The following is a 26162-nucleotide window of genomic DNA, read 5'->3' on the forward strand; positions in this document are numbered from 1 at the left end:
ATTCAGCCTGAAGCAAAATCTATTTCTAAATTTCATTGAATCAGTCCGATGAACTCGACTTGCTTATGGATATATATTCAGTAGGAGGATTATATAACCTTTCAGTAGGAAGTTTATTTGTTAAACCTACACTGCAGCAGCTTAGTAAGGAGGATGTGGTTATAGCCTGAGGTCTCAAAACTCGTGTTAAACACCTTGCTTTTGCTCATAGATCCACAGATAACATTTCATAAGCTCCTCCTCCACTGTCTCTGTTCTTCAGACCCCCCTTCCTCTAAAAAAAAATTCACAGAGCTCATGATGTTGAACATTTGTGCACTCACCTGCATGGCTGTCCTGGGATTTAATTTTTTTTTGCTTTAAATGGATACCAATAGTCATACAATCAGCTCATGGCCCCCTTGTGACTCTACGGAGCAGAGGCCAATGAATCAGATTAATAATTCGGTCATATTACGACAGGTGCTTATTAAGAGATCCCAGCAAAAAAGAAGGACTTCTCCAGCCAACTTCAAGTCAAGGGTCTTCATCCTTACTCCAAGATTACTCAACTACTATGAACACCGAAATGGGGTGAGTGAAGTAGTCACACTAGTAGCCCATAGAGAACATAGCTGCCTATGTAGATGTGCATCCATCTTTGGTTTTTATCTATTGTAATTATTTTAATTAGAACTATTTTTTTATATAATCAGATTTTTATTGATTTTAGAAGAATACAAAGAAACGTTCTCAAGAGGCATAAAACATAATGTGTAATAGTAAAAATAAGAAGATCATTTTAAATATACTTAGATTCACCTAAAGTCCCTGCAGCTGTTGTCTCTTCTGCAGCTAACAGAGACTCATATGTGGACTAACATCATAATATGTGAGACTGCGACACACATGGATAGTCCGTCTCGTTGAGTTAAACATGCCAGAGAACACAACCAGGAGAAATAAGAAAAAAAAAGAAAAAGAAAACAAGGGGAGGGAAGGGAATGCAACAAAAGGGAAAAATTTAAAGATAAGGAAAGTAACACTGGTTTGCTATTTGGGTGTGGTGAGTACTAGCTGAAGGGTATTCAGCATGGTGCAATTCTCTTTGGAATGATATTATATTTGAATCAACTGGTTACTACGAGGTAAGGGGGGGATATACTCAATCGCTGGGTATCTCATGTTCATAATACAGCCAACCTGTCCATATGTCACAAAATATTTCTTGTTGCTCCCTGACAAAATGTATCCAGCGTTCAGCCTCCATAATGGCATTCACCTCCCGTGTCCAATCAGATATGTTTGGACGTGTAGATTGTTTCGAAAATCTGGACATCAAGGTCTTCGCGGCATTTAACAAATGAGGCAGCTTACTCCTTTTATAGGCCTTCAAAGAGGAGGATACCCCGTGGAAAAGAAGATGAAAAAGGGAATTTGTGATTGGTTTGAGGGATAATTTTTGGATCCAAGGTACAATTGCATCCCAAAATACTCTGATCTTGGGACATGACCACCAGATATGGAGGAATGTGCCTCTTTAATTACATCCCCACCAGCATTTGTCATTGGCAGTAGCGAATATCTGAGCCAAACAAGATGAAGTCCTGTACCATCTACTAAGAATGTGGTGTGAGTTGCTTTAATGATTCGTTGGATTTGGGGGGTGGTAAATTCAATTCCAAGTTCCTTTTCCCATTCCTTAATGTAATAAGGGACCATCGTAGAGTGTTTGCTTAAGGCCAGCTTGTACATTTGCAATAACAAGTGTCTGGTGTCTGATAGGTGTCTACACATAGACTTAAATTTTGTAAGATTCATCACGGGGCGCAGTTTATGTTCTAATTTAGAAATAAAGTCGGACAGTTGGTGATACCTCCATGCCATAAAGGGAATGGTACCATAGGAGGATAGCAAGGTTTGAAGGGGGAATAGAGTGCCCTGGGGGGCTAGTTTCATGCACGTTGCATCACCCTCTGCTCCCCACGAGCTAAAGAAGCCAGATTTCCCCCCAGGTAGGAACCACGGAAACCCCCCCCCCCCCACAGGGATCAGAGGAGATGTTGGAGGAGTGTAGCGGTTAGCCTTATTCATCCTATCCCAGATGGCCAAAGTTTCTCTCGTCAGAAGGGATGTCCAGTCTGAAAGCCCCCTAAATGTGGACGGAATCCACAAAGCTCCTACTAGGTTTCTGCCTGCCATTGTCCTTTCCAATGGAACCCATAATTTGGACAGCGTATCATGACACCAATTTAATATACAGACAAGGACCATGGCTTTATAATAAAGGGTGATATCCGAAATATTTGTTTTTAATGATTTTAGTAGACTAAAATATATTGAAGATTTTAATCTACTAAAATATGACTAAAACTAAAACAATTCAGATGACATAAACTAAAATGGCATTTTAATCAAAAGACCATGACTAAAACTAAATTGAAATTTAACGTCAAAATTAACACTTGTCTTATGACTCTTAATATAGCTTTTACTGTGTTCGGCTGTATTTAAAGAAATTATTTGTATGATTCCAGCCACTATCCCTCATGAGGATTAATCATCTGTCGTGTCTGTGCTATAAACTGGGTTCTCGATGTAGAGTTGCCAAAAGGGCATAAAGGAATGCTCTGCATGTCTCCGTCCAATATCCCAAAATTGAGAAATAAAACCCTTTTTTTGGGGATTTGTGATGGAACGAAACATGTATTGTTCTAAGAAGGACGCACTGTGCTTTGCAGGAAATTTTGAAAATCTCACACAAAAATAAAAATGACAAATTTTTATGTACATACAGCCTAATCATCCTTGGCCTTGTTATACCTATAAGTGCACAGTCTATTTGCCTTTAGTAAATCAACCCCCAATTGTATTAACTGTAAGGGCAATATAGTGGTACTCAGTATAACAGTACTGACTGGAATATAATGTGATCCTGTTTTAACCACATACTGCCCGCCCACCGTCAAATGACGGCGGATCGGTGCAGCTATTGTTCTGGGATGTTGTCATATAACGGCGCACCAGAACGGCCTCTCCCGCACACCCACGGGGGCACGCAGTGCTGCGATAGTGGCCGCGCCGTGTTGCTAGGACATGGCGCAACCCCGATCTCGGTAAAGAGCCAATGACATGGCTCTTTACCCATGTGATTGGCTGTGTCCAATTACAGCCGGTCACATGTAAATGAGGAAGTGCCGTTTATCAGCTCTCCTCGCCTCACACTGTCAGTCACTGTGTGTGTGGCGAGGAGAGCCGATCAGCGGCTCCTCCTCACAGGGGAGACTAGGACAGGTAATCAGGGCACTGATCATTAGTGCCCTGATTACAGAAACGTGAAAAACAGGGCCAATCAGTGTCCACCATCAGTGCCCACAGTGCCCAGCATCAGTGCCCACCATCAGTACCCACAATCATTGCCCATAGTGTTGCCAGTCAGTGCCCATCAGTGCCTGTTCATCTGTGCTGCCCATCAGTGTCCATCAGTGCTGCCCGTCAGTGCCCATCAGTGCCACCCATCAGTGCCGCCCGTTAGTGCCCATTAGTGCCGCTCATCAGTGCCCATCAGTGCTGCCTCTCAGTGACCATCAGTGCCACCTCTCAGTGCCCAACAGTGCCACCTTTCAGCGCCCATCAGTGCCGCCTATCAGTGCTCATCAGTGCTGCCTATCAGTGCCACCTATCAGTGTCCATCAGTGCGGCATATTGGTACCTCCTCATCAGTGCCCATAAGTGCCACTTCATCAGTGCACATCAGTGAAGGAGAAAAATTATTTATTTTCAAAATTTACTCACAGAAAATAAGAAAAACTTTTTTTTTTCAAAATTTTCTGTCTTTTTTCTTTTTTTTTTTGTAAGAAATAAAAAACCCAGCGGTGATTAAATACCACCAAGCACTATTTGTATGAAAAAAATGATAAAAAATGTTATATGGGTACAGTGTAGCATGATCGTGCAATTATCATTCAAAGTGTGACAGCGCTGAAAGCTGAAAATTGGCCTGGGCAGGAAGAGGGTGAAAGTGCACTGTATTGAAGTGGTTAAATAAAATTAGCTTTTTTTTTTTTTAATTTTTGCTTTTATAAAAGCTTGGTAGCGTATAGGTAATAAAACAAGCATGTAATGGGGTGTTGGATTATGCTCATTCTAAAGAATATTCATTATTACCGTGTCTCCTGGAAATATTTTATAATTTTTTTTTTTACTTATACTATCTGTCCAACTTCTATACAGTATTTCTACTACACCGTAACAAACACAAGTCAAGTTAGAAGTAGGGGGGAGCAAACTCTTCCCTCTCTAAAATCTGGAATCTTCTGAGACATTTGAAGACACAGTTCGATTACCCTCACACATATATTTTGGCTGATGGAAACATAAAACCCAAATGGGCATATTATGGCAATGATCAAGTTTAGGCCACTCAGAGGAGTGGTGGAAGTTCTCTGCAGATACCTTAGGCACTGGCTTTAAGGGGACAAATCCTAGTCAATGCCCTTCTCTCCCTTGCAAGTTTTGGCTGGCGGGGCCGGATTTACATCTTGGAAGCCTAAAGGCAGCGAATTGTGAACCCCCCCCCCCCCTAAAAAAAAAAAAAAAACAACAACATGCTCGTCTTTAAGCATAACTACCTTCTGAAAGTTGAAATTCTCCCAAAGATGCATAAATTTCCCATGCTCACAGCCCATACCCCCCCTCCCAGCACATATTTATGCCCCCCAATCCCATCATCCAGCTTAAAACGCCCTGATTTCCCACATAATTACTTCTCCTAGCATAAATTTTCCCTCCTAGCTCAAATCCTCTCCCCCAAATACACCTTCCTAGCTTAAATCCTCCCCCTAAATCCCCACTCCTAGCGTAAACTTTCCCTCCAAATCTCCACTACTAGTATAAATCATCCCCCCAAATCCCCCCTCCTAGTGTAAGTTGTCCCCCCAAATGCCTCCTCCTGGTACAAATCCTCTCTCCTAATTTCCCCTCATAGTACAAATCCTCTTCCCAAATTTGCTCTTGTTGCTGTCATTTAAATTCAGTTAGCCAATCAGGAGAAAGAGGGGGCAGGGCTGAACGGCTCTGTGTCTGAATAGACACACGGAGCTGCAGCTTAGTTTAGGTGCCCCCATAGCAAGCTGCTTTCTGTGGGGGCACTTGATAAGAGGGAGGGGCCAGGAGCACCAAAGAGGGACCCGAGAAGAGGAGGATAGAGGCTGCCCTGTGCAAAACCAACTGCACAAATGCGGTAAGTATAACATGTTTGTTATTTTTTATTTTTTTTTTTTAAATCACGAGCCTTTACAATCACTTTTATGGTGAAAAAAAAAGGTTGTACCTTTACAATCAAAAAAGCAAAAAAACTAAAACTCCCCCTGCTAAAGAAGATGAAGAATAGGTAACGTTCTGTAAGGCAGTGGCTTTGATCTTTGCCCTTTTGAAGAGCTATTGCACCATAAGAATCTTCTACATCCAACAAACTTCTGGGGGTATCAGATGCCTTGTTTGTTACTGGGCAGAGCCGGTGATTGACTATTTTGTGCCCTAGGCAAGATTAACACCACCGAGGGCCGGGCGGGTTGGAGGGGTTGTGACGTTAGTCTTGCCTAGGGCAATGGTGACAACTGGGTCAGAGTGGATTTCCCAGGGCAGCAGAATTTCTCCTACATCAGGAGACCTGGAACATGGTGCCCACCTCCTCTACCTCCCCAGCTGTCCCCTGACTCCCGGGCAGTAGTCTTGCCTGGGGCGCAGGTGACTACAGGGTCAGAGTGAACTCACTGACCAGCAGAATTTCTCATATGTCTAGAGACCTGAGACTCCCAAGAGCCTGCTCAGTGTCGCCCTCCTCACAGGCTTAGCTGCTGCTGACCTCCTCCACAGCAGCCATGATGGATGTCCTCCATGGCTGCTGCTTTCTCTGGAGAGTCAGTCAGCAGCCCAGCCCTGTGTAGGGTGGCATTCTGCAGCCCCTCCTGTTCCCCGGCCACGCTAGTAGGGAAGTCAGCAGCCACGGCTGCTCCGCCTAGGCAGCAGTGCACACTAGCTGGCTGCCTAGTTTGCCTAGCGGGAGCGCTGGCCCTGTTACTGGGTGCTATGGTTCCAGTCTCCAGCTCCTGTGTCACTACATATTTAACCAGGCCTGGCCTAGGCCTATTTCTGACATTTCTGTTGTTGTTTACAAGTCAAAATCAGTATTTTTTGCTAGAAAATTACTTAGATCCCCCAAACATTATATACATATATATATATATATATTTTTTTTTAGCAAAGGCTCTGGAGAATAAAGTGGCGGTCACTGCAATATTTTTTGTCACGCGGTATTTGCGCAGCGGTCTTTCAAACGCAATTTTAAAAAATAAATAAATACATTTCACTGAATTAAGAAAAAATAAACAGTAAATCCCATGCTCGTGGAATGGGGACAAACATTGGAACTTAAAAATCTCCATAGGCGAGGTTTTAAAAATTTCTACCGGTTACCAGTTTAGAGTTACAGAGTGGGTCTAGGGCTAGAATTATTTCTCTCACTCTAACGATCGTGGCAATACCTCACATGTGTGGTTTGAACACTGTTTACATAGGTGGTCGCGACTTGCGTATGCTTCTGCGCGTGAGCTCGGAGAGACGGGGCGCTTTAAAATTTTTTTTTGCCTTTTATTTTTACACTATCCCTTTAAAAAAATTTTATAGACCTCAGATCTCACATCTACACTAAAGAGCAAAAAAAGAAAAATGAAAAAGAAATGGGCCCTTTAACCACTTGCCGACCGCCCCAAGTACATAAACTGTGGCGGTCAGCCCCGTGCAGGCAAAGTGACGTATGGGTATCACTCGCCCGCGAGCCAATAGGGGGCGAGCGCGCGCCGCCGGAGGCGCGCTCCCGCCCCGTTGGGCATCCCCGCGCGAGTGACCGGCGGTTTCAGATGTCCGCCGGTCACTTGCGATCTCCCGCTGGAGAGGAAGAAAGGCAGGCGGGTAATGTAAACAAAGCCGCCTGTCATTCTCCCTGATCTAACAGCAGAGATCATACGATCCTGCTATGTAGGATCGTATGTCTCTGTGGTTACATCAAAAGCCATGCCCCTTTACATTTAGAAGCACGCCCCTAAGGACACACTTAACCCCTTGCTCTCTAATAAAGTTAACCCCTTCCCTGCCAGTGTCATTTTTACAGTAATAGTGCATATGTATAGCACTGATTACTGTAGTAATGTCACTGGTCCCCCCAAAAGTGTCAAAAATGTCAGTCAAGGGTCCGATCTGTCCGCTGCAAAGTCGCAGTCCCGCAAAAAAAATCGCAGATCGCCGCCATTACTAGTTAAAAAAAAAACAATAAAAATGACATAAATCTTTCCCGTAGTTAGAAAACGCGGAAAACAAATTGACCTAACATGTTAAAAAAATTTGATTTTTACTTTTTTTTGGGGGGAATTTCATATAAAAAAATGTGAAAAACATTGTTATTTTTTCAAAATTGTCGCTCTTTTTTTGTTTATAGCGCAAAAAGTAAAAATCGCACAGGTGATCAAATACCACTAAAAGAAAGCTCTGTTTGTGGGAAAAAAAGTAAGCTTAAGGCTCGGTTCACACTGATGCGATGCGGGAAGGCTGCGAATTCGCAGCCTGTTCCCGCATCGCACACGCACCCCGGCAGTTCACACTGCCATATGCGATCCGCTGGGGGTGTCAATGTAATCTTAACGACACCCCCAGTTTGATCGCATATCGCAGTGCGATCGTGCAGTTCGCACAGGATCGGATCGCACAAGTGTGAACCGCTGTGCGATCCGATCCTGATGCGGCAGCAAAAATGCCTCCTGTGCGTGTTTGCTGCGGGTGCGATGCGAATTTAGCCATACAAACTGTATGGCTAAACTCGCACCGCACAGCTGATCGCATGTCATGTCGGAGCAGTGCGCTCCGACATGACATGCGAACCCCGCACACGCAGTAGTGTGAACCGGGGCTAAGTGGTTAAGGGCTCTTTCACACGGGCGTTCCTTTTTTTTTGCCCGATCAGGTCCTTTTTTTTTTTTGTAACGGACACGGATGACACTTGTGTCATCCGGTCCGTATGTCTGTTTTTCATCCCATCCGTTTGCGGATGAAAAACTGACATAATGCATGTCTATGTAAATACGGATGTCAGCGGATGACACCACTGACATCCATTTTTGCGTCCGTTCCGTTTTTTGAAAGGAAGAAAAAATAGGGTTCTCCTCCGTTCAAAAAAACTGAACTGAACTGACGAAAAACGGATGTCAGCGGATGATCATCCACTGACATCCGTATTTACATAGAGATACATTATGTCAGTTTTTCATCCGCAAACGGATGGGATGAAAAACGGACATACGGAACGCCCGTGTGAAAGAGCCCTAAGGCCGTTGGGAGGGTGCGATGTATGACGTCACTCCGGTCCTCCAAGTCCATAGAGTCGAGTGGGGACCAGCTTGCCCTCACCTGACTTCCTGCCTGGGACTCCATCGTACCGGATCTTTTTCCCTGCTACCGGCGGCTCCGGTAAGCGGGGAAAACAACCGGGAAGCAGCCGCGGCGGGGGGGGGGGGCACCTCTCCCGCCGCCCATAAAAGTGAGAGAGGACCGCCCACCCAGTAAAAATATACTGGGGCTATGGCAGCTATGTGCTGCCATAACCCGGGTATTTAACATCAAATTATGGAGCTTTTCCACTGCATAGAACCGTACCGGCTCGGCACGCTTTTGTGCTTTTCCACTGCGGTACCGCATGGTATAGGGTCGGAACGGTTCGGTACGGTACGGTATAGGTTTGCTTTTCCACTGCATGGAACCGAACGGTACGGTACGGTACGGCTCTGAAAAAACAGTACCTACTCGATTGTGGTTCCAACAGGTACCAAACTGGTACCATATCCCACAATCCTTTGCATGCAGTCACTACTAGCCACTGATTGGTCAGAGAATCACACCCACCCCGTTGTTATCCCACCCACTTAACTTTAGTACTACTTTAGTGGAAAAGCAAACCTATACCGTACCGAACCGTTCCGACACTATACCATGCGGTACCGCAGTGGAAAAGCAAACCGGGCCAAGCAGGGCCGAGTAGAGCCAAGCTGGTACTAACCGGTACTTGCAGTGGAAAAGTGCCATTAGTGACATAAAACTGCAGCGGGTAGTCCAGAAGTGGTTAAAATAACAAAATCAGCTTTGTCAAGAGATTTCTTCCAAAGTACATTTTTCTGCTACTATATGTCCTCAGTATGATGACCAGCATCATTCATCCCACTTCCTCTGAGTCCAAGTCATAATGGACCTGACACAGCCTGTGGCTGGACAGTGAAAGGAGAAGAAACACAGTGATCAGCTCCTCTTTCTGTCACCCTGCTTTCTGTTCCTATCAACATTCTTCTTGTCTGGACATTACCGGATTGGCTGCTTGTACTGCCTCATCTTACTGTTCAAGGACTGCACGAGGCTGACATCAGGTCAAAGTCAGGTACTTACACTGCTTGCATTAAAAAAATAAATAAATAATAAATGTAATGATTTATTAATATAAGTATTTTATGTTTGCTTTAAAGCTTATATAAACCCAATCACTAAATGTTGTTAATGAGAGTGCATTGCAAATCTGAATTTCATTTGGTTAGGGCCCTTTCACACTGATACATTTTACCTGCTTTTTTTATTTGCAAGAAAAACACAATAAAAATGTTTCTCTTTAAATCCTGCGGAACTTTTCACACCACTGCGTTACAGGTGCAGTGAGTTTTGAAAAGTCTTGCATGCTTCATCTATGGTGTGGTTTTGAAAACTGCACCAAAAACGCAGCTTCCTATTGAAATAAATGGAAATTAGTTAAATCATGGTAAAAACGCACCGTGATTTTGCATTTTTGGTGCTTTTCTGAGTCACATGTCCATTTTTCACAGGTGCAGGCAACCCATAAACGCACCAGAAATGCACAGCAAGCGCATCTGAAACACAGAAAAATCAAGCAAAAAGATTTTGCTACAGAGCAGTTCGAAAGTCCCCTTAGTGATATTTATTTATGAGGTTTTTGTGGGAATTAGTCTTGGATAGAGTGAGGGAAAATAATGGATTTTATACATAGGCATCTGGGCTAGTTTAATGTAATTGCTAGTGTATTTCCTCCTCCCGGGCAGACCAGGTCCTATTGACATGAAAGGATGTGTTCTGCTGGAGGTGCTATTGTGAACACGGTTACAGTGTACAGGCGTGTGCAAAAAATAGATAACAAAAGTTTTGCCCTTCCCTGTTCTATTAGAAATGTGTTTTGGCTGGAGTTGAGCTTTAACTCTTAGCGTAGGTTCACAATACGGCGATCCGACTTAGGGGGCGACCTGTGAAGTCGCGTGCACCGCGACTTCGGCACGACTTGCACTGACTTCATAAAATGAATGTCTATGCAAGTCGCTCCGAGGTCGCCCCGAAGTAGTACAGGACCCTTTTTCTAAGTTGGAGCGACTTATGTCGCTCCTATTAGAACGGCTCCTGTTCCGCACAATGGGAGCGTGACGGACCGCAACTTGTCAGGCTGACAAGTCGCGGTCCAAGTCGAATCAATGTGAATGGACTCTTACTCATACAAAGATTACCAGAAAAATATTGGACACGCCCAGTCCTTCTAAAGTAATAAAAAAAGTTTATATCCAAAGCACAAGAGAAAGCAATTGAAATATTCTAAAAATAAGGGGAAATCCCATCCCACCTCTGGCAATTATCACTGAAACCGGTATCCCTGTTCAAAGATCTTAATTTTGTGAGGATTAGGCGTAATGTTGAAGTCTCCTCCAAGAAGCAAGGATCCTTTTTTGTATTTGCGCACTATTTTATTAGTTTCATAAGGAACCGTCTTTGGCCTGTATTTGGTGCGTATACATTAACGAGCGTTAGTGTGGTTGCATTAAGCTCGCACAACAGGATGTGGTAGCGGCCTCTGGAATCCTTAAGTTCCCTAATAAGTTTAAACGCTACCGTGTCTCTGATGGCAGTCAACACCCCACATTTTTTTGAGTCCGTTGCAGCACTAAAGATATGCGGGAAACTCTTATGAACACAAGTCAGGGGATTCAAGTTGAGAAAATGTGTTTCCTATCGCATTGGTGGGACATGGCTTCCTAGCATAGGGACTTCCACTTTACTGGGTGGTTAAGCCCCTTAGCGTTAACCGTAAGAAAGTTTATCCCCATCTTTTGAGTGGAAAAATGTGCTGTGATGGGCTGAATTCAAATAGAACTGTACTCACGGGTGTTGGCTGCTGCGGAGTCATGCGAAAAGAGCTGTGTTCCAGGCCGCCGTTGAAGTCCTGTATGTGCATTGACCTTAAATGACAAAAAAGAGAAAAAAACAAAACAACAAAGAAAGAATAAACCATGCAGAGCTGTCCGAAAAATCCTAACATGGATTGGAAAGAACAGCAACAAGGTGCGGCATCCGTGCCTCCCCAAAGGAGGCAAAAACCATTACAGGCACATCGTCCATTGCCCGAAGGGAACATTAAGTGCTCCGCCGTTACCACGGAGATAATGCTGCTATCCCCACTTAGTTATGGGTGCGGGAGTTCTTTTGGGTGACTAGGCGCCACTCGGGGTCGCCACTGCTATTGCCCCCACCCGGAGAATCACCTCTTCTGTCGTCAGGCAGGATGCGCCATTGCTTGAGGAGAGCGATCCCCTTTTCCAGAGAGTCGATCACATGGGTATTACCAGCATGGGTAACAGTCAGCCGTGCAGGGTATCCCCAACGGTAAGTGATGTTGTGATTTCGAAGTGGCTTAGTGATGGTGTTGAGGGCCCTATGTTTCTGCAGGGTATACTGCGACAGGTCAGTTAAAAACTGGAGGTTCGCATACTGAGGGGACAGGGAACCCAGGGTCCGGGAAGATCTCATAAGCTGATCTTTTATGTGGAAGTAGTGCAGCCTTAAGATAACATCACGGGGGACAGCGTCCGGTAAGTAGGAGGGCTTGGGCAGGCGGTGGATCCTATCTATGGTCACATCAAGGTCAGCAGTCCCAGGTAAGATGGTTTTAAAAAGCTCTGTGGCATATTCACAGAGATTTTCCTGGGACACTGATTCGGGGACCCCGCGAATTTTGAGGTTATTGCGCCTCGATCTGTCCTCGATATCAGCTAATTTCGCCTTAACCCAATCCATCTCTTCGTCTCTGCGGTCATGGGCATCTACCAGGTCGTTGATCGTGGTGGCAAATTCCCCCATCTTGGTCTCCACATGGTCCACCCTGGTAGTCACTGTTTGCAAGTCTGTGTTAAACTTATGCATGCAAGCTGCCAGATCTGTCTGTTGAGAGCTTCGTAGTGACACCAGCATGTCCTTTAGAACAGTGTCTATAACCGGCTGGTTGTTAGTGGGGAATGCCATTATGTCCTCAGGGAGATCCCTAGTGTCATCCCCAGGGTTACCCACAGGACTCACCTCCTGCCCAGCGTGGCGGTCGTCCAGCCAGAATCGAGCCTTAGCTGGGCTGCCTGACTGCGGTGTGGAGCTGAGGGTGAGAGTCACACCGTCGCTGGGTCCCGGGATGCCGATGGTGAGGGCTGCTGCGGACTTCCGCGTGAGCCATCTTGCCTTCCTCCCGGGGCCTGCTGCGTGAAGAAGGCAGTCAGTTTCTGTGGCCGCGAATCTTCTTTCCTCTTCCGCGTCATCTCCCCTGATGCCTGAGGGATCGGGTCACCACTGTTGCGGGTTACAAAGGTCGCTGGGGAAGCTGTATGTGCCGCTACTGATCCGAGGTTGGCGGGAGCTGAAGCACTACGCGGCCATCTTGGTTCCCAGCCGGACACGCCCCTAAAGATCTTAATTTTACTCCCGTTTCAGTATATGGGTTCCCCCTTTATTTCTTCTTCTGTTGACAGTGGTCCCCAAAAAGTAGGATTAGAGCTGTCTGGCAGTCCCAAGGACCAATTATGAGGTTAGATCTGTCCAGCGGGGACACAGTAAGTAATAAAATCTTGACAGAGAGTCTATCCCTTCCCGAGTCTATCCAAAACTAGAAATTATAGTTTTGGTTTGATCAACAATTTAAAGGGAAGCTTTACCTCTACAGGTTAGATTAGACAATAGCACTCTGACTGCCATTAGGTATGGGGATGAAATCCTTGGATCCATTGTCAGACCCTACACTGGTGCAGTGGGTATTGGGTTCCTCCTGGTGCAAGACAATGCCCGGCCCCATGTGGCGAGAGTATACAGCCAGTTCCTGGAGGATGACATTGAGTGGCCCCCATGCTCGTTTGACCTAAATCCAATAGAACACCTCTGGGACATGTTTCAGTCCATCCGATGCCGCCAGGTAACTCCTCAGTCTGTTTAGCAGCTCAGTGATGCCCTAGTCCAGATCTGGGAGGAAATACCCCAGGACATCATCCGAAGCTTTACCCTTTTCTTGTACTGGGCTAAATTACATGTGCTCTCCGGAGCATTGTTGGTCATTAAAAAATCCCCTCTTCCTCTAACCTCCATAAAATCCAATCAAGAGTTGTATCACACAGTGATATTGGTTTGTGCCTGCCATAAGTATTATTCTCAGTATGACATATCCTGGGTAATTGGTTAGAAGCACCTAGGAAGAAATGATTGTCCTTTCAAGATCCCTTGAAGACCGCCCTATGCAGACATACTGCGGCAGAGCGCCGATCTGCGCTGGATCACGTATCAGATACGTGTTCTAGCACTTCCAGGTGGGTAGAGCCCTCGCTACCTCGGCTGTGCTGTAATTTGGCATAGCACAAGCCGATCAGCGGGTGCCGGCCTATGAATGATCGCCACCACCCGCTGATTGGCTCCGTCATTTCAGGGAAAGGAGCTCTGTGTGGTAAATAACACAGAGCTCCAAACACTGTCAGGAGTTCTCACTGTTTTTCGGTGCAAAGCAAAGAAAATAAAAACAAAACAGACAAATCACCTAGTAAAAGCACCACATAACACATAAATTACACATAGTTAGGCACATATTTAACCCCTTGATCATCCCTAGATGTTAACCTATTTCAAGCCAGTGCCATTAGTACAGTGACTGTGTTTAGTATTAGCACTGATCAGTGTATTAGTTTACTGTTGATGTCAGTGTGAGTTAGTCAGTTAGCGTACCCCCCCCCCCCCCCCCCCACCAGACAATGTCAGCTAATGTCAGATTGCCTGTATACTATCACAGTCCACTATAAGTCGCTGATCACCACCATTACTAGTATAAAAAAATAAATAGAAATTCCAGTATCTGTACCAGACGCTATAACTGTCGTGCAAACCAAATATTATACACTTATCAGGCTTTTTTTTTTTTTTTTACCAAAGACATGTAGCAGAATACATTTTGGCCTACATTCATCAAGAAGTTTGATTTTTTCCATTTTTATTTGATAGGTTATATAGCAGACAGCAAAAAACATTGCTTTATACACGTTTGATCTTTTATATTGCAAAAAATAAAACACTCAGTGTTGATCAAATACCACCAAAAGAAAGCTCTATTTATGTGAAAAAAATGACAAATTTCATTTGGGTGCAGCGTTGCATGACCATGCAATCGCCAGTTAAAATAGCGCAGTGCCCAAAAGCAAAAAATGTCCTGGTCATGAAGGGGGTAAAACCTTCCAGAGCTGAAGTAATTAAACTGGATCTAGTTGACATGCTGACATTCAGCCCTATTCCTGCCTAATTCCAGGCTACAAAGTGCATCCTTTCCAGATTCTAATATATACACTGCTCAAAAAAGAGAAACGCTTTTAACCACTTCAGCCCCAGAAGGTTTTACTTCCTTATTGACCAGGCCTTTTTTTGCGATTCGTCACTGTGTTGCTTTAACTGACAATTGCGAGGTCGTGCGATGTTGTACACAAATACAATTGATGTAATTTTTCCCCCACAAATAGAGCTTTCTTTTGGTGGTATTTGATCACCTCTGCGATTTTTAGCTTTTGCTCTATAAGCAAAAAAAGGGTGATAATTTTGAAAAAAAAAAAAAACAATATTTTTTACTTTCTGCTATAGAACATTCCTAATAAAAACATTTAAAAAATTTGTATCCTGCTACATATTTTTGGTTAAAAAAAAATCCCAAAAAGCGTATATTAATTGGTTTGTGCAAAAGTTATAGTGTTTAAAAACTATGGGATAGATTTTTGGACTTTTTTTGTTGTTGTTGTTTTTATTAGTAATGGCGGTGATCAGCGATTTTTAGCGGGACTGCGATATTGCGGCGGACAAATCTGACACTTTTTGGGGATCAGTGACACTAATACAGTGATCAGTGCTAAATATTATGCACTGGTACTGTATAAATGACACTGGCAGGGAAGCGTTTAATACTGGGGGTGATCAAGGGGTTAAGTGTGAGCCTATATTGTGCTTACTAACTGTGGGGGTAAGGGCTCTGTGACAGGCATACAGAGATCGGTGTTTCAGCTTAGCTTAGACACATGATCTCATTGTGCCTGTCTGACAGGAGAGCCACCTGCCTTGTTTACATAGGCAGGTGGCTCTCCTGTCAGTTTCTCTGAAGATTACGGGAGGCCGGCGGTGATGGAGCCCGCTCCTCCCGCAGGCTGGCTCCCGATGCCTCTAATCACAGCGGGAGTGCGGCTACGGTGGCGTGCGCGCCGTCGAGACCGCGTGCACATAATCACGTAGATCTACGTAATTATGTGCAGCTGAGCCACCCTGCCGCAGTAAATATGCGCGGGGCGGTCGGCAAGTGGGTAATCAGAGAATAGCAACAAGTCAATTAAACTCCTGGGATATTGATCTGGTCAGTTAAGTAGCAAAGGGGGTTGTTAATCATTTTCAGGTGCTTTGTGTTAATGAAATTAACAACAGATGCACTAGATGGGCAACAATGAGATGACCTCCAAAACAGGAAAAGTTTTACAGGTGGATGCCACTTATATTTTGTTTCCCTACTCATCTTTTCTGACTGCTTTTCGCTAGTTTTTTGGCTAGGGTTACTACTGGTAGCATGGAGCGATACCTGGACCCTATAGAGGTTGCACTGCCAGTTCAACATCAGAACGTGCCGTTGCCAGAAGGTTTTCTGTGTCTCGCAGCACAGTCTCAGGAGCATGGAGGAGATTCCAAGAGATGGGCAGTTACTCTAGGAGAGCTGGACAGGGCCGTAGAAGGTCCTTAACCTATCAGCAGGAGCAGTATCTGCTCCCTTTGTGGAAGGAGGAACAGGATGAGCACTGCCAGAGCCCTACAAAATGACCTCCAGCAGGTCACTGGTGTGAATGTCTCTGACCAAACAATCAGAAACAGACTTCATGTGGGTGGCCTGAGGGCCCGACATCCTCTAGTGGGCCCTGTGCTTGCTGCCCAGCATCATGGAGCTTGATTGGCATTTTCCATTGAACACCAGAATTGACAGGTCCACCAATGGAGCACTGTGCTTTTCACAGATGAGAGCAGGTTCACCCTGAGCACATGTGACAGACGTGAAAGGGTCTGGAGAATAACATTATGCTGCCTGTAACATCATTCATCATGACCGGTTTGGTGGTGGGTCAGTGATGGTCTGGGAAGGTATATCCATGGAGAGACACACAGATACACACAGACCTCTACAGGCTAGACAATGGCACCCTGATTGCCATTAGGTATCGGGATGAAATCTTTCGACCCATTGTCAGACCCTACGTTGATGCAGTGGGTCCTGGGTTCCTCCTGGTGCAAGACAATGCCTGGCCTCATGTGGCAAGAGTATGCAGCCAGTTCCTGGAGGATGAAGGATGCCATTGAATGGCCCCCATGCTCACCTGACCTAAATCCAATAGAACACCTCTGGGACATTATGTTTCGGTCCATCCGATGCCGCCAGGTAACACCTCAGTCTGTTTAGGAGCTCAGTGATGCCCTGATCTAGATCTGGGAGGAAATACCCCAGGTCATTAGGAGCATGCCCCAATGTTGTCAGGCATGCATACAAGCACGTGGGGGGCCATACAAACTACTGAGTACCATTTTGAGTTACTGCAATCAAATTTCAGCAAAATGGACTAAATTTGCTTACAAGCAAGACAACCATTTCCTATGGCTCTATACACAATCAGAAAATCGTACTCTAAATACCGCATTCGATGTGATCGTACGATAATCTGATCGCTAGTACACAGCTTTGGAGAGCCGATCCTGACAGTTCATCCGATATTATCCGAAGGGACAAGCACAAAAATGTTTCTCGTGCGATACCAGATCGTACGATTTTCGTTTAACTGGTCGGCGACCACCCGCCGCAGTTAAACGGCGGCAGGCAGCCGCTCCCAGGCAAATCGCCGTAGATGTACGTCGCTCGTGTACATGAGGCTAGTGGGTGAGCTCGCACCTCCGGCGCTCTCCCACCCCTGCTCCTCAGCGGGGAAGTCGATGCAGCGGGCAGGCGGCTCCAATTGCCACCTGACACCCACGATCATTCCCCACTGAGAGAGAACGGTCAGCTGTTGTAAACACAGCTGACCGTTCTTCTCCCTGCAATGATCACAGAGCCCATGTGATCCTTCTATATAGGATCACATGTCTCTGTGGTCATTTCAGAAGCCACGCCGCCCCCACTCCCCTAGGCTCACATTTAACCCCTTGATCACCCATAATGTTAACCCCTTCCCTGCCAGTGTCATTATTACAGTAACAGTACATATTTTTGGCACTGATTACTGTAGTAATGTCACTGGTCCCCTCAAAAGTGTCAAAAATGTCAGTCAGGGGTCTGATCTGTCCGCAGTCCTGCAAAAAAATCGCAGATTGCCGCCATTACTAGTAAAAAAAAAAAAACAATAAAAATTACATAAATCTTTCCCGTAGTTAGCAGACGCAATAAGTTTTGTGCAAACCAATCAAAATACGCTTATTCCGATTTTTTTACCAAAAATATGTAGCAGAAAAGAAATTGGCCTAAAATGTTAAAACATTTTGATTTTTAATTTTTTTTTTTGAGAATGTCATATAGCAGAATGTGAAAAATATTGTTTTTTTTTTTTTTCAAAATTGTCGCTCTTTTTTTGTTTATAGCGCAAAAAATAAAAATCGCACAGCTGATCAAATACCACCAAAAGAAAGCTCTATTGGTGGGAAAAAAAGGACAATTTTATTTGGGTACAGCCTTGCACGACCGCGCAATTGTCCATTAAAATAACGCAGTGCCAAATCGCAAAATAGGGCCTGGTCAGGAAGAGGGAAATCCTTCTGGTCTTAAAGTGGTTAATCAGTACAGTTGTCGTTCGAAAATACAATACAACCCATGGGATTGCAGGCTACACACAATAACAATTAAATTGAAATACACACAGACACAGATATGGCAATAAAATTAGCCACTGCACTTTATTGGTTTACAACAAAACACATCACCTCCAGATTAAGAGCCGGTTCACACTGGGGGGACTCAAAGTCGCCCCAACTTTGAAGCCGCCCGTGCAGCACGACTTCATCGCAGCTCGCAAACGACTTCTCATAATAGAAGTCAATGCAAGCCGCTCCGAAGTCGCCCCCAAGTAGTGCAGGAACCTTTTTCTAAGTTGGAGCGACTTGAGTCACTCTGATTAGAACGGTTCCATTGCACAGAATGGAGCGCTACTTGTCCAAGTCGCCTGACAAGTCGTGGCAGTGTGAACCGGCTCTAACTCAATTTATTAGGTAAATACCAGAAAATGTATCACAACTAGAGCTTAGTCCAAGGACTCAAGCCAAATGTTACACAAATCTCCAAAACAGTCCCCCCTTTAATTAAGGGTGACAAACCACATAGAAGTGCCTACGACAAGGTAGGGTGGGTGCTTGCTGACCAGAGGCTGCCACACTGCATATCCCAAAAGATTGCCTTTTAGGCCCCTTTCACACAGGCGGACCGTTCAGATCCGCCTGTCCTTTTTCTTGGTTGATCTGAACGGTCGGGGGTCCCTATGGGGCATCGGATGTCAGCGGAGACATGTCCGCTAACATCCGATCAGATCCGATCCGTCAAATCTGGACGGATGGAAACCCTATTTTCCATCCATCCAGCGGATCGGATGGGATCGGATGACAACGGACAGATGGTCCGTTCTCATCCAATTCCCCCATAGAGATGTATGGGGAACTGACAGGGAACTGAATCCTCCTGCTCAGCGGGGGAACGGTGGATCGATCCCTCGCTGAGATAAACGGAGTCCGTCCGACGGACGGATAGTGTGAAAGAGCCCTTATACCAGGATCTAAATAGAATGTGATGGGATCCCTCCAATAAAGGTTACCGGTGCAGGTAAGGTGAGCCCCCTTGAGTCCATTACATCACTTCTGAATTTTTATTCTGTCATACGAGAATTTTCATAACTTTAGTAAACTCTTAATTTTCGATATGAGATTATCTTGCAAAAAAAAAAAATGGCGATCAATTGTGTGATAATCTCATCTTGTGTACCAGGCATGACCAAGAGTTCCTAACCACTTAAAGAGGAAGTAAACCCTCCTCTACAACTTGTACCTATAGGCAAGCCTATGATAAGGCTTACCTATAGGTACTGTAAATATCTCCTAAACATGTACGGTTTAGGAGATATTTACCTTACATGTCGCCAGTGACGTCACTGGCGCATGCGCTCTGAAGGAACGGCCGATCGTGCCGTTCCTTCAGAGCCCCGTGCCGTGACTGTCGGCTCCCGCGCGCGGGAGTGACGTCACCGCAGCTCCGGCCAATCAGATGGCCGGATGCCGCGATCCCGGAAGACGGGCGACTAGACATGCCGCCCGTCATAGAGGTGAGTGAGCGGCACGGCGGGGGCTCGTTCTGAGGTAAGTATTGCATAATGAGCTAATATGCGATGCATACTAGCTCATTATGTCTTTCTTTTGCAGGGTGTAAAAAAAAAAAAAAAAATTTATACGAGTTTACAACCTCTTTAACCGCTTCCATACAGAGCAGTTAGACCCCCTTCCTGCCCAGACCAATTTTCAGCTTTCAGCACTCTCACACTTTGAATGACAATTGCTCAGTCATGCTACACTGTAACCAAACAAAATTTTTATCATTTTTTTCACACAAATAGAGCTTTCTTTTGGTGGTATTTGATCACAACTGGGGTTTTTTTTTTTCGTGATATAAGCAAAAAAAGAGCAAAAATTTTGAAAAAAAAACACTTTTTTTTAGTTTCAATTATAAAATTTTGCAAAAAATTAATTTTTCTTCATACATTTAGGCCAAAATGTATACTGCTACATGTCTCTGGTAAAATTAACCCAAATTAGTGTATATTATTTAGTCTGTGTGAAAGTTATTGAGTCTAGAAGCTATGGTACCAATTACTGAAAATTGATCACACCAGATGTACTGACGGCCTATCTCCTTTCTTGAGGCCCTGAAATGTCAGGACAGTACAAATACCGCCCAAATGACCCCTTTTTGTAAAATAGACAGTCCAAGGTATTTAGTAAGAGGCATGGTGGGTTTTTTGAAGTTGTAATTTTTTCCCACAATTCTTGGGAAAATGAAGAAAAATTTTTTTTTTACTTTTTTTTCCCACAAAGTTGTCAATTTATAAGCTATTTCTAACACATAGCATGTACACAGCAAAAATTACACCCAAAAATACATTCTGCTACTCCTTCCGAGTATGGCGATACCACATGTGTGAGACTTTTACACAGCCTGGCCACAAAAAGAGACTCCACGTCCAAGAAGCACATTCAGGCGTTCTAGGAGCATAAATACACATAAAACTTTCTTACTACCTATCACACTTTTCAAGGCCCTAGAGCACCAATACAATGGAAAAAGTTCACAAAATGACCCCATTTTGGAAAGCAAACACTCCAACGTATATTCTATGAGGCATTATGGGTCGTTTGAACGTGTCATTTTTTTCCACAAGCTTTTGGAAAATGTGGGAAACAAATGAAAACCTTTTTTTTTTTACACAAAGTTGTCGATTTACAGGATATTTCTAACACATAGCATGGAAATAGCAAAAATTACACCCCAAAATACATTCTGCTACTCCTCCTGAGTATGGCGATACCACATGTGTGAGACTTTTACACAGCCTGGCCACAAAAAGAGACTCCACGTCCAAGAAGCACATTCAGGCGTTCTAGGAGCATAAATACACATAAAACTTTTTTACTACCTATCACACTTTTCAAGGCCCTAGAGCACCAATACAATGGAAAAGTTCACAAAATGACCCCATTTTGGAAAGCAAACACTCCAACGTATATTCTATGAGGCATTATGGGTCATTTGAACGTGTCATTTTTTTCCACAAGCTTTTGGAAAATGTGGGAAACAAATGAAAACCTTTTTTTTTTACACAAAGTTGTCGATTTATAGGATATTTCTAACACATACCATGGAAATAGCAAAAATTACACCCCAAAATACATTCTGCTACTCCTTCCGAGTATGGCGATACCACATGTGTGAGACTTTTACACAGCCTGGCCACAAAAAGAGACTCCACGTCCAAGAAGCACATTCAGGCGTTCTAGGAGCATAAATACACATAAAACTTTCTTACTACCTATCACACTTTTCAAGGCCCTAGAGCACCAATACAATGGAAAAGTTCACAAAATGACCCCATTTTGGAAAGCAAACACTCCAACGTATATTCTATGAGGCATTATGGGTCGTTTGAACGTGTCATTTTTTTCCACAAGCTTTTGGAAAATGTGGGAAACAAATGAAAACCTTTTTTTTTTACACAAAGTTGTCGATTTATAGGATATTTCTAACACATAGCATGGAAATAGCAAAAATTACACCCCAAAATACATTCTGCTACTCCTCCTGAGTATGGCGATACCACATGTGTGAGACTTTTACACAGCCTGGCCACAAAAAGAGACTCCACGTCCAAGAAGCACATTCAGGCGTTCTAGGAGCATAAATACACATAAAACTTTCTTACTACCTATCACACTTTTCAAGGCCCTAGAGCACCAATACAATGGAAAAGTTCACAAAATGACCCCATTTTGGAAAGCAAACACTCCAACGTATATTCTATGAGGCATTATGGGTCGTTTGAACGTGTCATTTTTTTCCACAAGCTTTTGGAAAATGTGGGAAACAAATAAAAACCTTTTTTTTTTACACAAAGTTGTCGATTTATAGGATATTTCTAACACATAGCATGGAAATAGCAAAAATTACACCCCAAAATACATTCTGCTACTCCTCCTGAGTATGGCGATACCACATGTGTGAGACTTTTACACAGCCTGGCCACATAAAGAGACTCCACATTCAAGAAGCACCTTCAGGCGTTCTAGGAGCATAAATGACACACATCATTTTCGGACTACCTATCACACTTCTGAAGGCCCTAGAGCACCAAGACAATGGAAACGCCCACAAAATGACCCCATTTTGGAAAGCAAACACTCCAACGTATATTTTATGAGGCATTATGGGTCTTTTGAACGTGTCATTTTTTTCCACAAGTTTTTGGAAAATGTGGGAAAAAAATTAAAACCTTTTTTTTTTTACACAAAGTTGTCGATTTATTGGATATTCCTAACACATAGCATGTATACAGCAAAAATGACACCCCAAAATACATTCTGCCACTCCTCCTGAGTATGGCGATACTACATGTGTGAGACTTTTTCACAGCCTAGCCATATAGAGGGACCCAACATCCAAGGAGCCCCATCATGCATCCTAGCCACTTGCCTAGGCCTATTTTTGACATTTGGTGTTTACAAGCTAAAATCAGTTTTACTAGAAAACTACTTAGAACCCCCAAACATTATATATTTTTTTTTAGCAGAGACCCTAGAGAATAAAATAGAGATTATTGCAATATTTTTTATCACACCATATTTGCGCAGCGGTCTTCCAAACGCAATTTTTTTTAAAAAAATTCACTTTTTTTAATTAAAAAATAAGAAACCAGTAAAATTAGCCCAATTTTTTTCCATAATGTGAAAGATAATGTTACGCCGAGTAAATAGATACCCAACATGTCATGCTTAAAAATTGCGCACGCTCACGGAATAGCGACAAACTTTGGTACTTAAAAATCCCCATAGGCGACAATTTAAAAATTTCTACAGGTTGCCATCTTAGAGTTACAGAGGAGGTCTAGGGCTCAAATTATTGCTCTTGCTCTAACGATCGCGGCGATACCTCACATGTGTGGTTTGAACACCGTTTACATATGTGGGCGGGGTTTCCGTATGCGTCCGCTTCTGCGCGCGAGCTAACGGGGACAGGGTGCTTTAATTTTTTTTTTTTTTTTTTATACTATTTATTTTATTTATTATTTTTTATTTTTACACCGTTTAAAAAAAAAAAAAAAAAATTGATCATTTTTATTTCTATTACAAGGAATGTAAACATTTCTTGTAATAGAAATAGGCACGACAGGACCTCTTTTTTGTAAGATCTGGGGTCAAAAAGTCCTCAGATCTCACAAGTACACTAAAAGATAGAAAAAAAAAAAAATAAATAAATAAATAAATAAAATAAAATGAAAAAAAAAAAAAGGGACCTTTAAACTGGTTGCTAGGCAACAACGTTTGCCGTAGCTCCGGTCCTCCAAGACCATAGAGTCGAGTGACGGCAAGCTTGCCCTCACTCAACATCCTGTCCATGAGGATCTGGGACCGGATCGTTTTCCCCGCTGCCGGCGGGTCCGGTTAGCGGGGAAAAGGACCGGGACGCGGCGGGAGGGGGGGGGTCACCTCTTCCGCCATCCCGGAAGGGTGATCCCGCGGCGATTCCGCCGCTGGGACCACCCTTATCGGAAAGCCAACTGTCCACCGTTTAAAAAAATACCAGGGTTATGGCAGCTATCTGCTGCCATAACACTGGTTTTTAGGTTTAAACGGAGAACGTATATATACATTGGCCGGTTGGCAAGTGGCTAGGGACATAAATCACACACATAAATTCCTGACAACCTATCACATTGTTGAAGGCCCCTAACACATAGCATAATACATACCAAAATACATTCTGCTGAGCAAAGGATAAACAAAAAAATACCTGTGGTTTTTAGCAGTGCAGTGGTTCAGGCAGCAGGCAGGAACGTAGACAGCGACAGTGAAAGGATTGTCCAGGCAGCAGGCAGGAATACTGTCCATAGTCAGTACAGGCAGCAGCCACAGATATTGTCAGCACAGCCAAAGCATTGGTCCAGGTAGCAGGCAGGTCAGCAGCAGAAAAAGGATTGTCCATGCAGCAGGCAGGAATACTGTCCATAATTAGTACAGGCAGCAGGCAGAGATATGGTCAGTACAGCCCAAGTATTGGTCCAGGCAACAGGCACATGTTCCATAAAAAGTCCTGGGTCAGTGCAGGCAGGGATATGATCAGCACAGCCAAAGTATTGGTCCAGGCAGCAGGCAGGACCATCAAGCTTAGGGCCTCGGTCGGCAAAGAATGGGGACAGGGGTAGAGGCTTCTCCCACCCAAATCGCTTTGAAGCCTCCGGACTCCAGACCCTGTTCTGAGTTTACAAACCCAGAGAAATCCAAACACTGGTTTTCTCATATCAGAACGCTATATTCTGAAGCCCCTCACAAAAGTGAGACCCCTGTGTCATTTTGAATCCCACTACTACAGTAGCAGGGCGAAGGATCAGTCTAAGTGGCAGGCAAAAAACATGGTCGTAACAGGCCGAGGTCAGTGCAGGTAAAAGGCAGAAATAGACGGTAGGCTAAGGCAAAATCCATAAACAATCCAGGGTCAGTTCACTTGAAAGGCAGAAACATGGCGGATAAACAATGCAGACGGCAGGCAGAGGCATCGTCGATAAACAGTCCAGGGTCAGTTCACTTGAAAGGCAGAAACATGGCGGATAAACAATGCAGACGGCAGGCAGAGACATAGTCGATATACAGGCCAGGGTCGGTTCACAAGGAAGGCAGTGATATGGTTGGTTGAGGCAGCAGGAAAATATTCAGCAGTGAAATATGGGCTAAAAGTTTAGGGCAGTGTGATATATTTTGAAGCATTCTCCAATGCAAAGGCCAGGTTGGTAGGGACAATCGGGACAATGGAAACTGGTGTCTTTCCTAATTCCTCTTTTGCCACACACCCGACATCTTTTTTGGCGTCTTCTTCCGGTTTGTGATGGTGGGATATGGAAAGGGAAATGGCGCTCATGAAGTCTGCTGACACAATCCGAACGAATGATTTCTGGGGGGGATCCTTGCTGGTAAATCAGGGCAGTGGCAATATCCTCAATAAACTGGAGGAAGGGGATTGGTGTTGTTGTGGACTTTTTATAGGTGACAAAGGCATTGTACATGGCCAAATGGAAAAAGTACACTGCAACTTTTTTGTACCAAAAGAGGGTCTTTCGGGTCGGTAGATAGGGCTGCAACATTTGATCGTTTAAATCCACCCCCCCCATGTACTTATTGTACTCGTGGATACAAGCAGGCTTTCGAATGGAACTTCTAACGGGACCGCGTCGTCTTCGAATTTCCACTGCGGTGTCATCGTGGATGGTGGACATGAGGTAGACGTCCTTACTATCCCTCCACTTCAAAGCCATTACCTCCTCGTTCCTAAGGCTTGCGGATTCCCCAATTCGTAATTGAGTGCTGACAAGACTCTGCGGGAAGCCCTTCCGGTTTTTCCTTACTGTACCACAGGCCAAGGTTTTCTTCAGGTACAGGTGGCGGAAAAGGGGCAAACTGGTATAATAGTTGTCCATATAAATATGGTACCCCTTTTGCAGCAATGGGAAGGCTAGGTCCCAGACAATCTTCCCACTTACTCCCATGTACGTTGGGCACTCAGGGGGCTGGAGCTGGGAGTCTCTGCCTTCGTACACGCGAAAGGCGTACACATATCCCGTTTGGCTTTCACAGAGCTTGTTTAGTTTTAAGCCGTACTTCGCCCTCTTGCTGGGAATATACTGCTTAAATCCCAGCCGGCCTGTGAAGTGGACCAGTGATTCGTCCACAGCGATCTTTTGGTCAGGGACATAGACTTCGGGGAACCGTCCAGAAAAGTAATCAATTAGGGGGCGAATTTTGTAGAGTTTATCGTAATTGGGATCATCTCGGGGAGGGCACTGGGAATTATCGTTGAAATGCAGGAAGCGCATTATAGCATCATAGCGGGACCTGGGCATGACTGATGAATAAATTGGCATGTGGTGGATGGGTTTGGTGGACCAATAAGAGTGCAGCTCATTTTTTTTTGTAACCCCCATATTGATTGTAAGGCCCAAAAA

General features: G+C 44.3%; 1 protein-coding gene across 1 annotated transcript in view; it reads left to right on the forward strand.

Annotated features, from left to right (window-relative positions):
* The first annotated feature begins 308 nt into the window (after positions 1-308).
* The window catches only part of ITK (IL2 inducible T cell kinase), a 101820-nt gene continuing 75966 nt past the window's right edge, over positions 309-26162 (forward strand). Inside the window, exon 1 of the mRNA XM_082254625.1 lies at positions 309-573. Coding sequence (XP_082110751.1) covers positions 364-573 — 210 coding nt within the window. The 5' untranslated portion in view covers positions 309-363. The remainder of the gene's footprint in view (positions 574-26162) is intronic.

Source organism: Pelophylax lessonae (genome assembly GCF_965119305.1).
Source record: "Pelophylax lessonae genome assembly, chromosome: 4".
In the NCBI taxonomy this organism is placed as follows: Eukaryota; Metazoa; Chordata; class Amphibia; order Anura; family Ranidae; genus Pelophylax; species Pelophylax lessonae.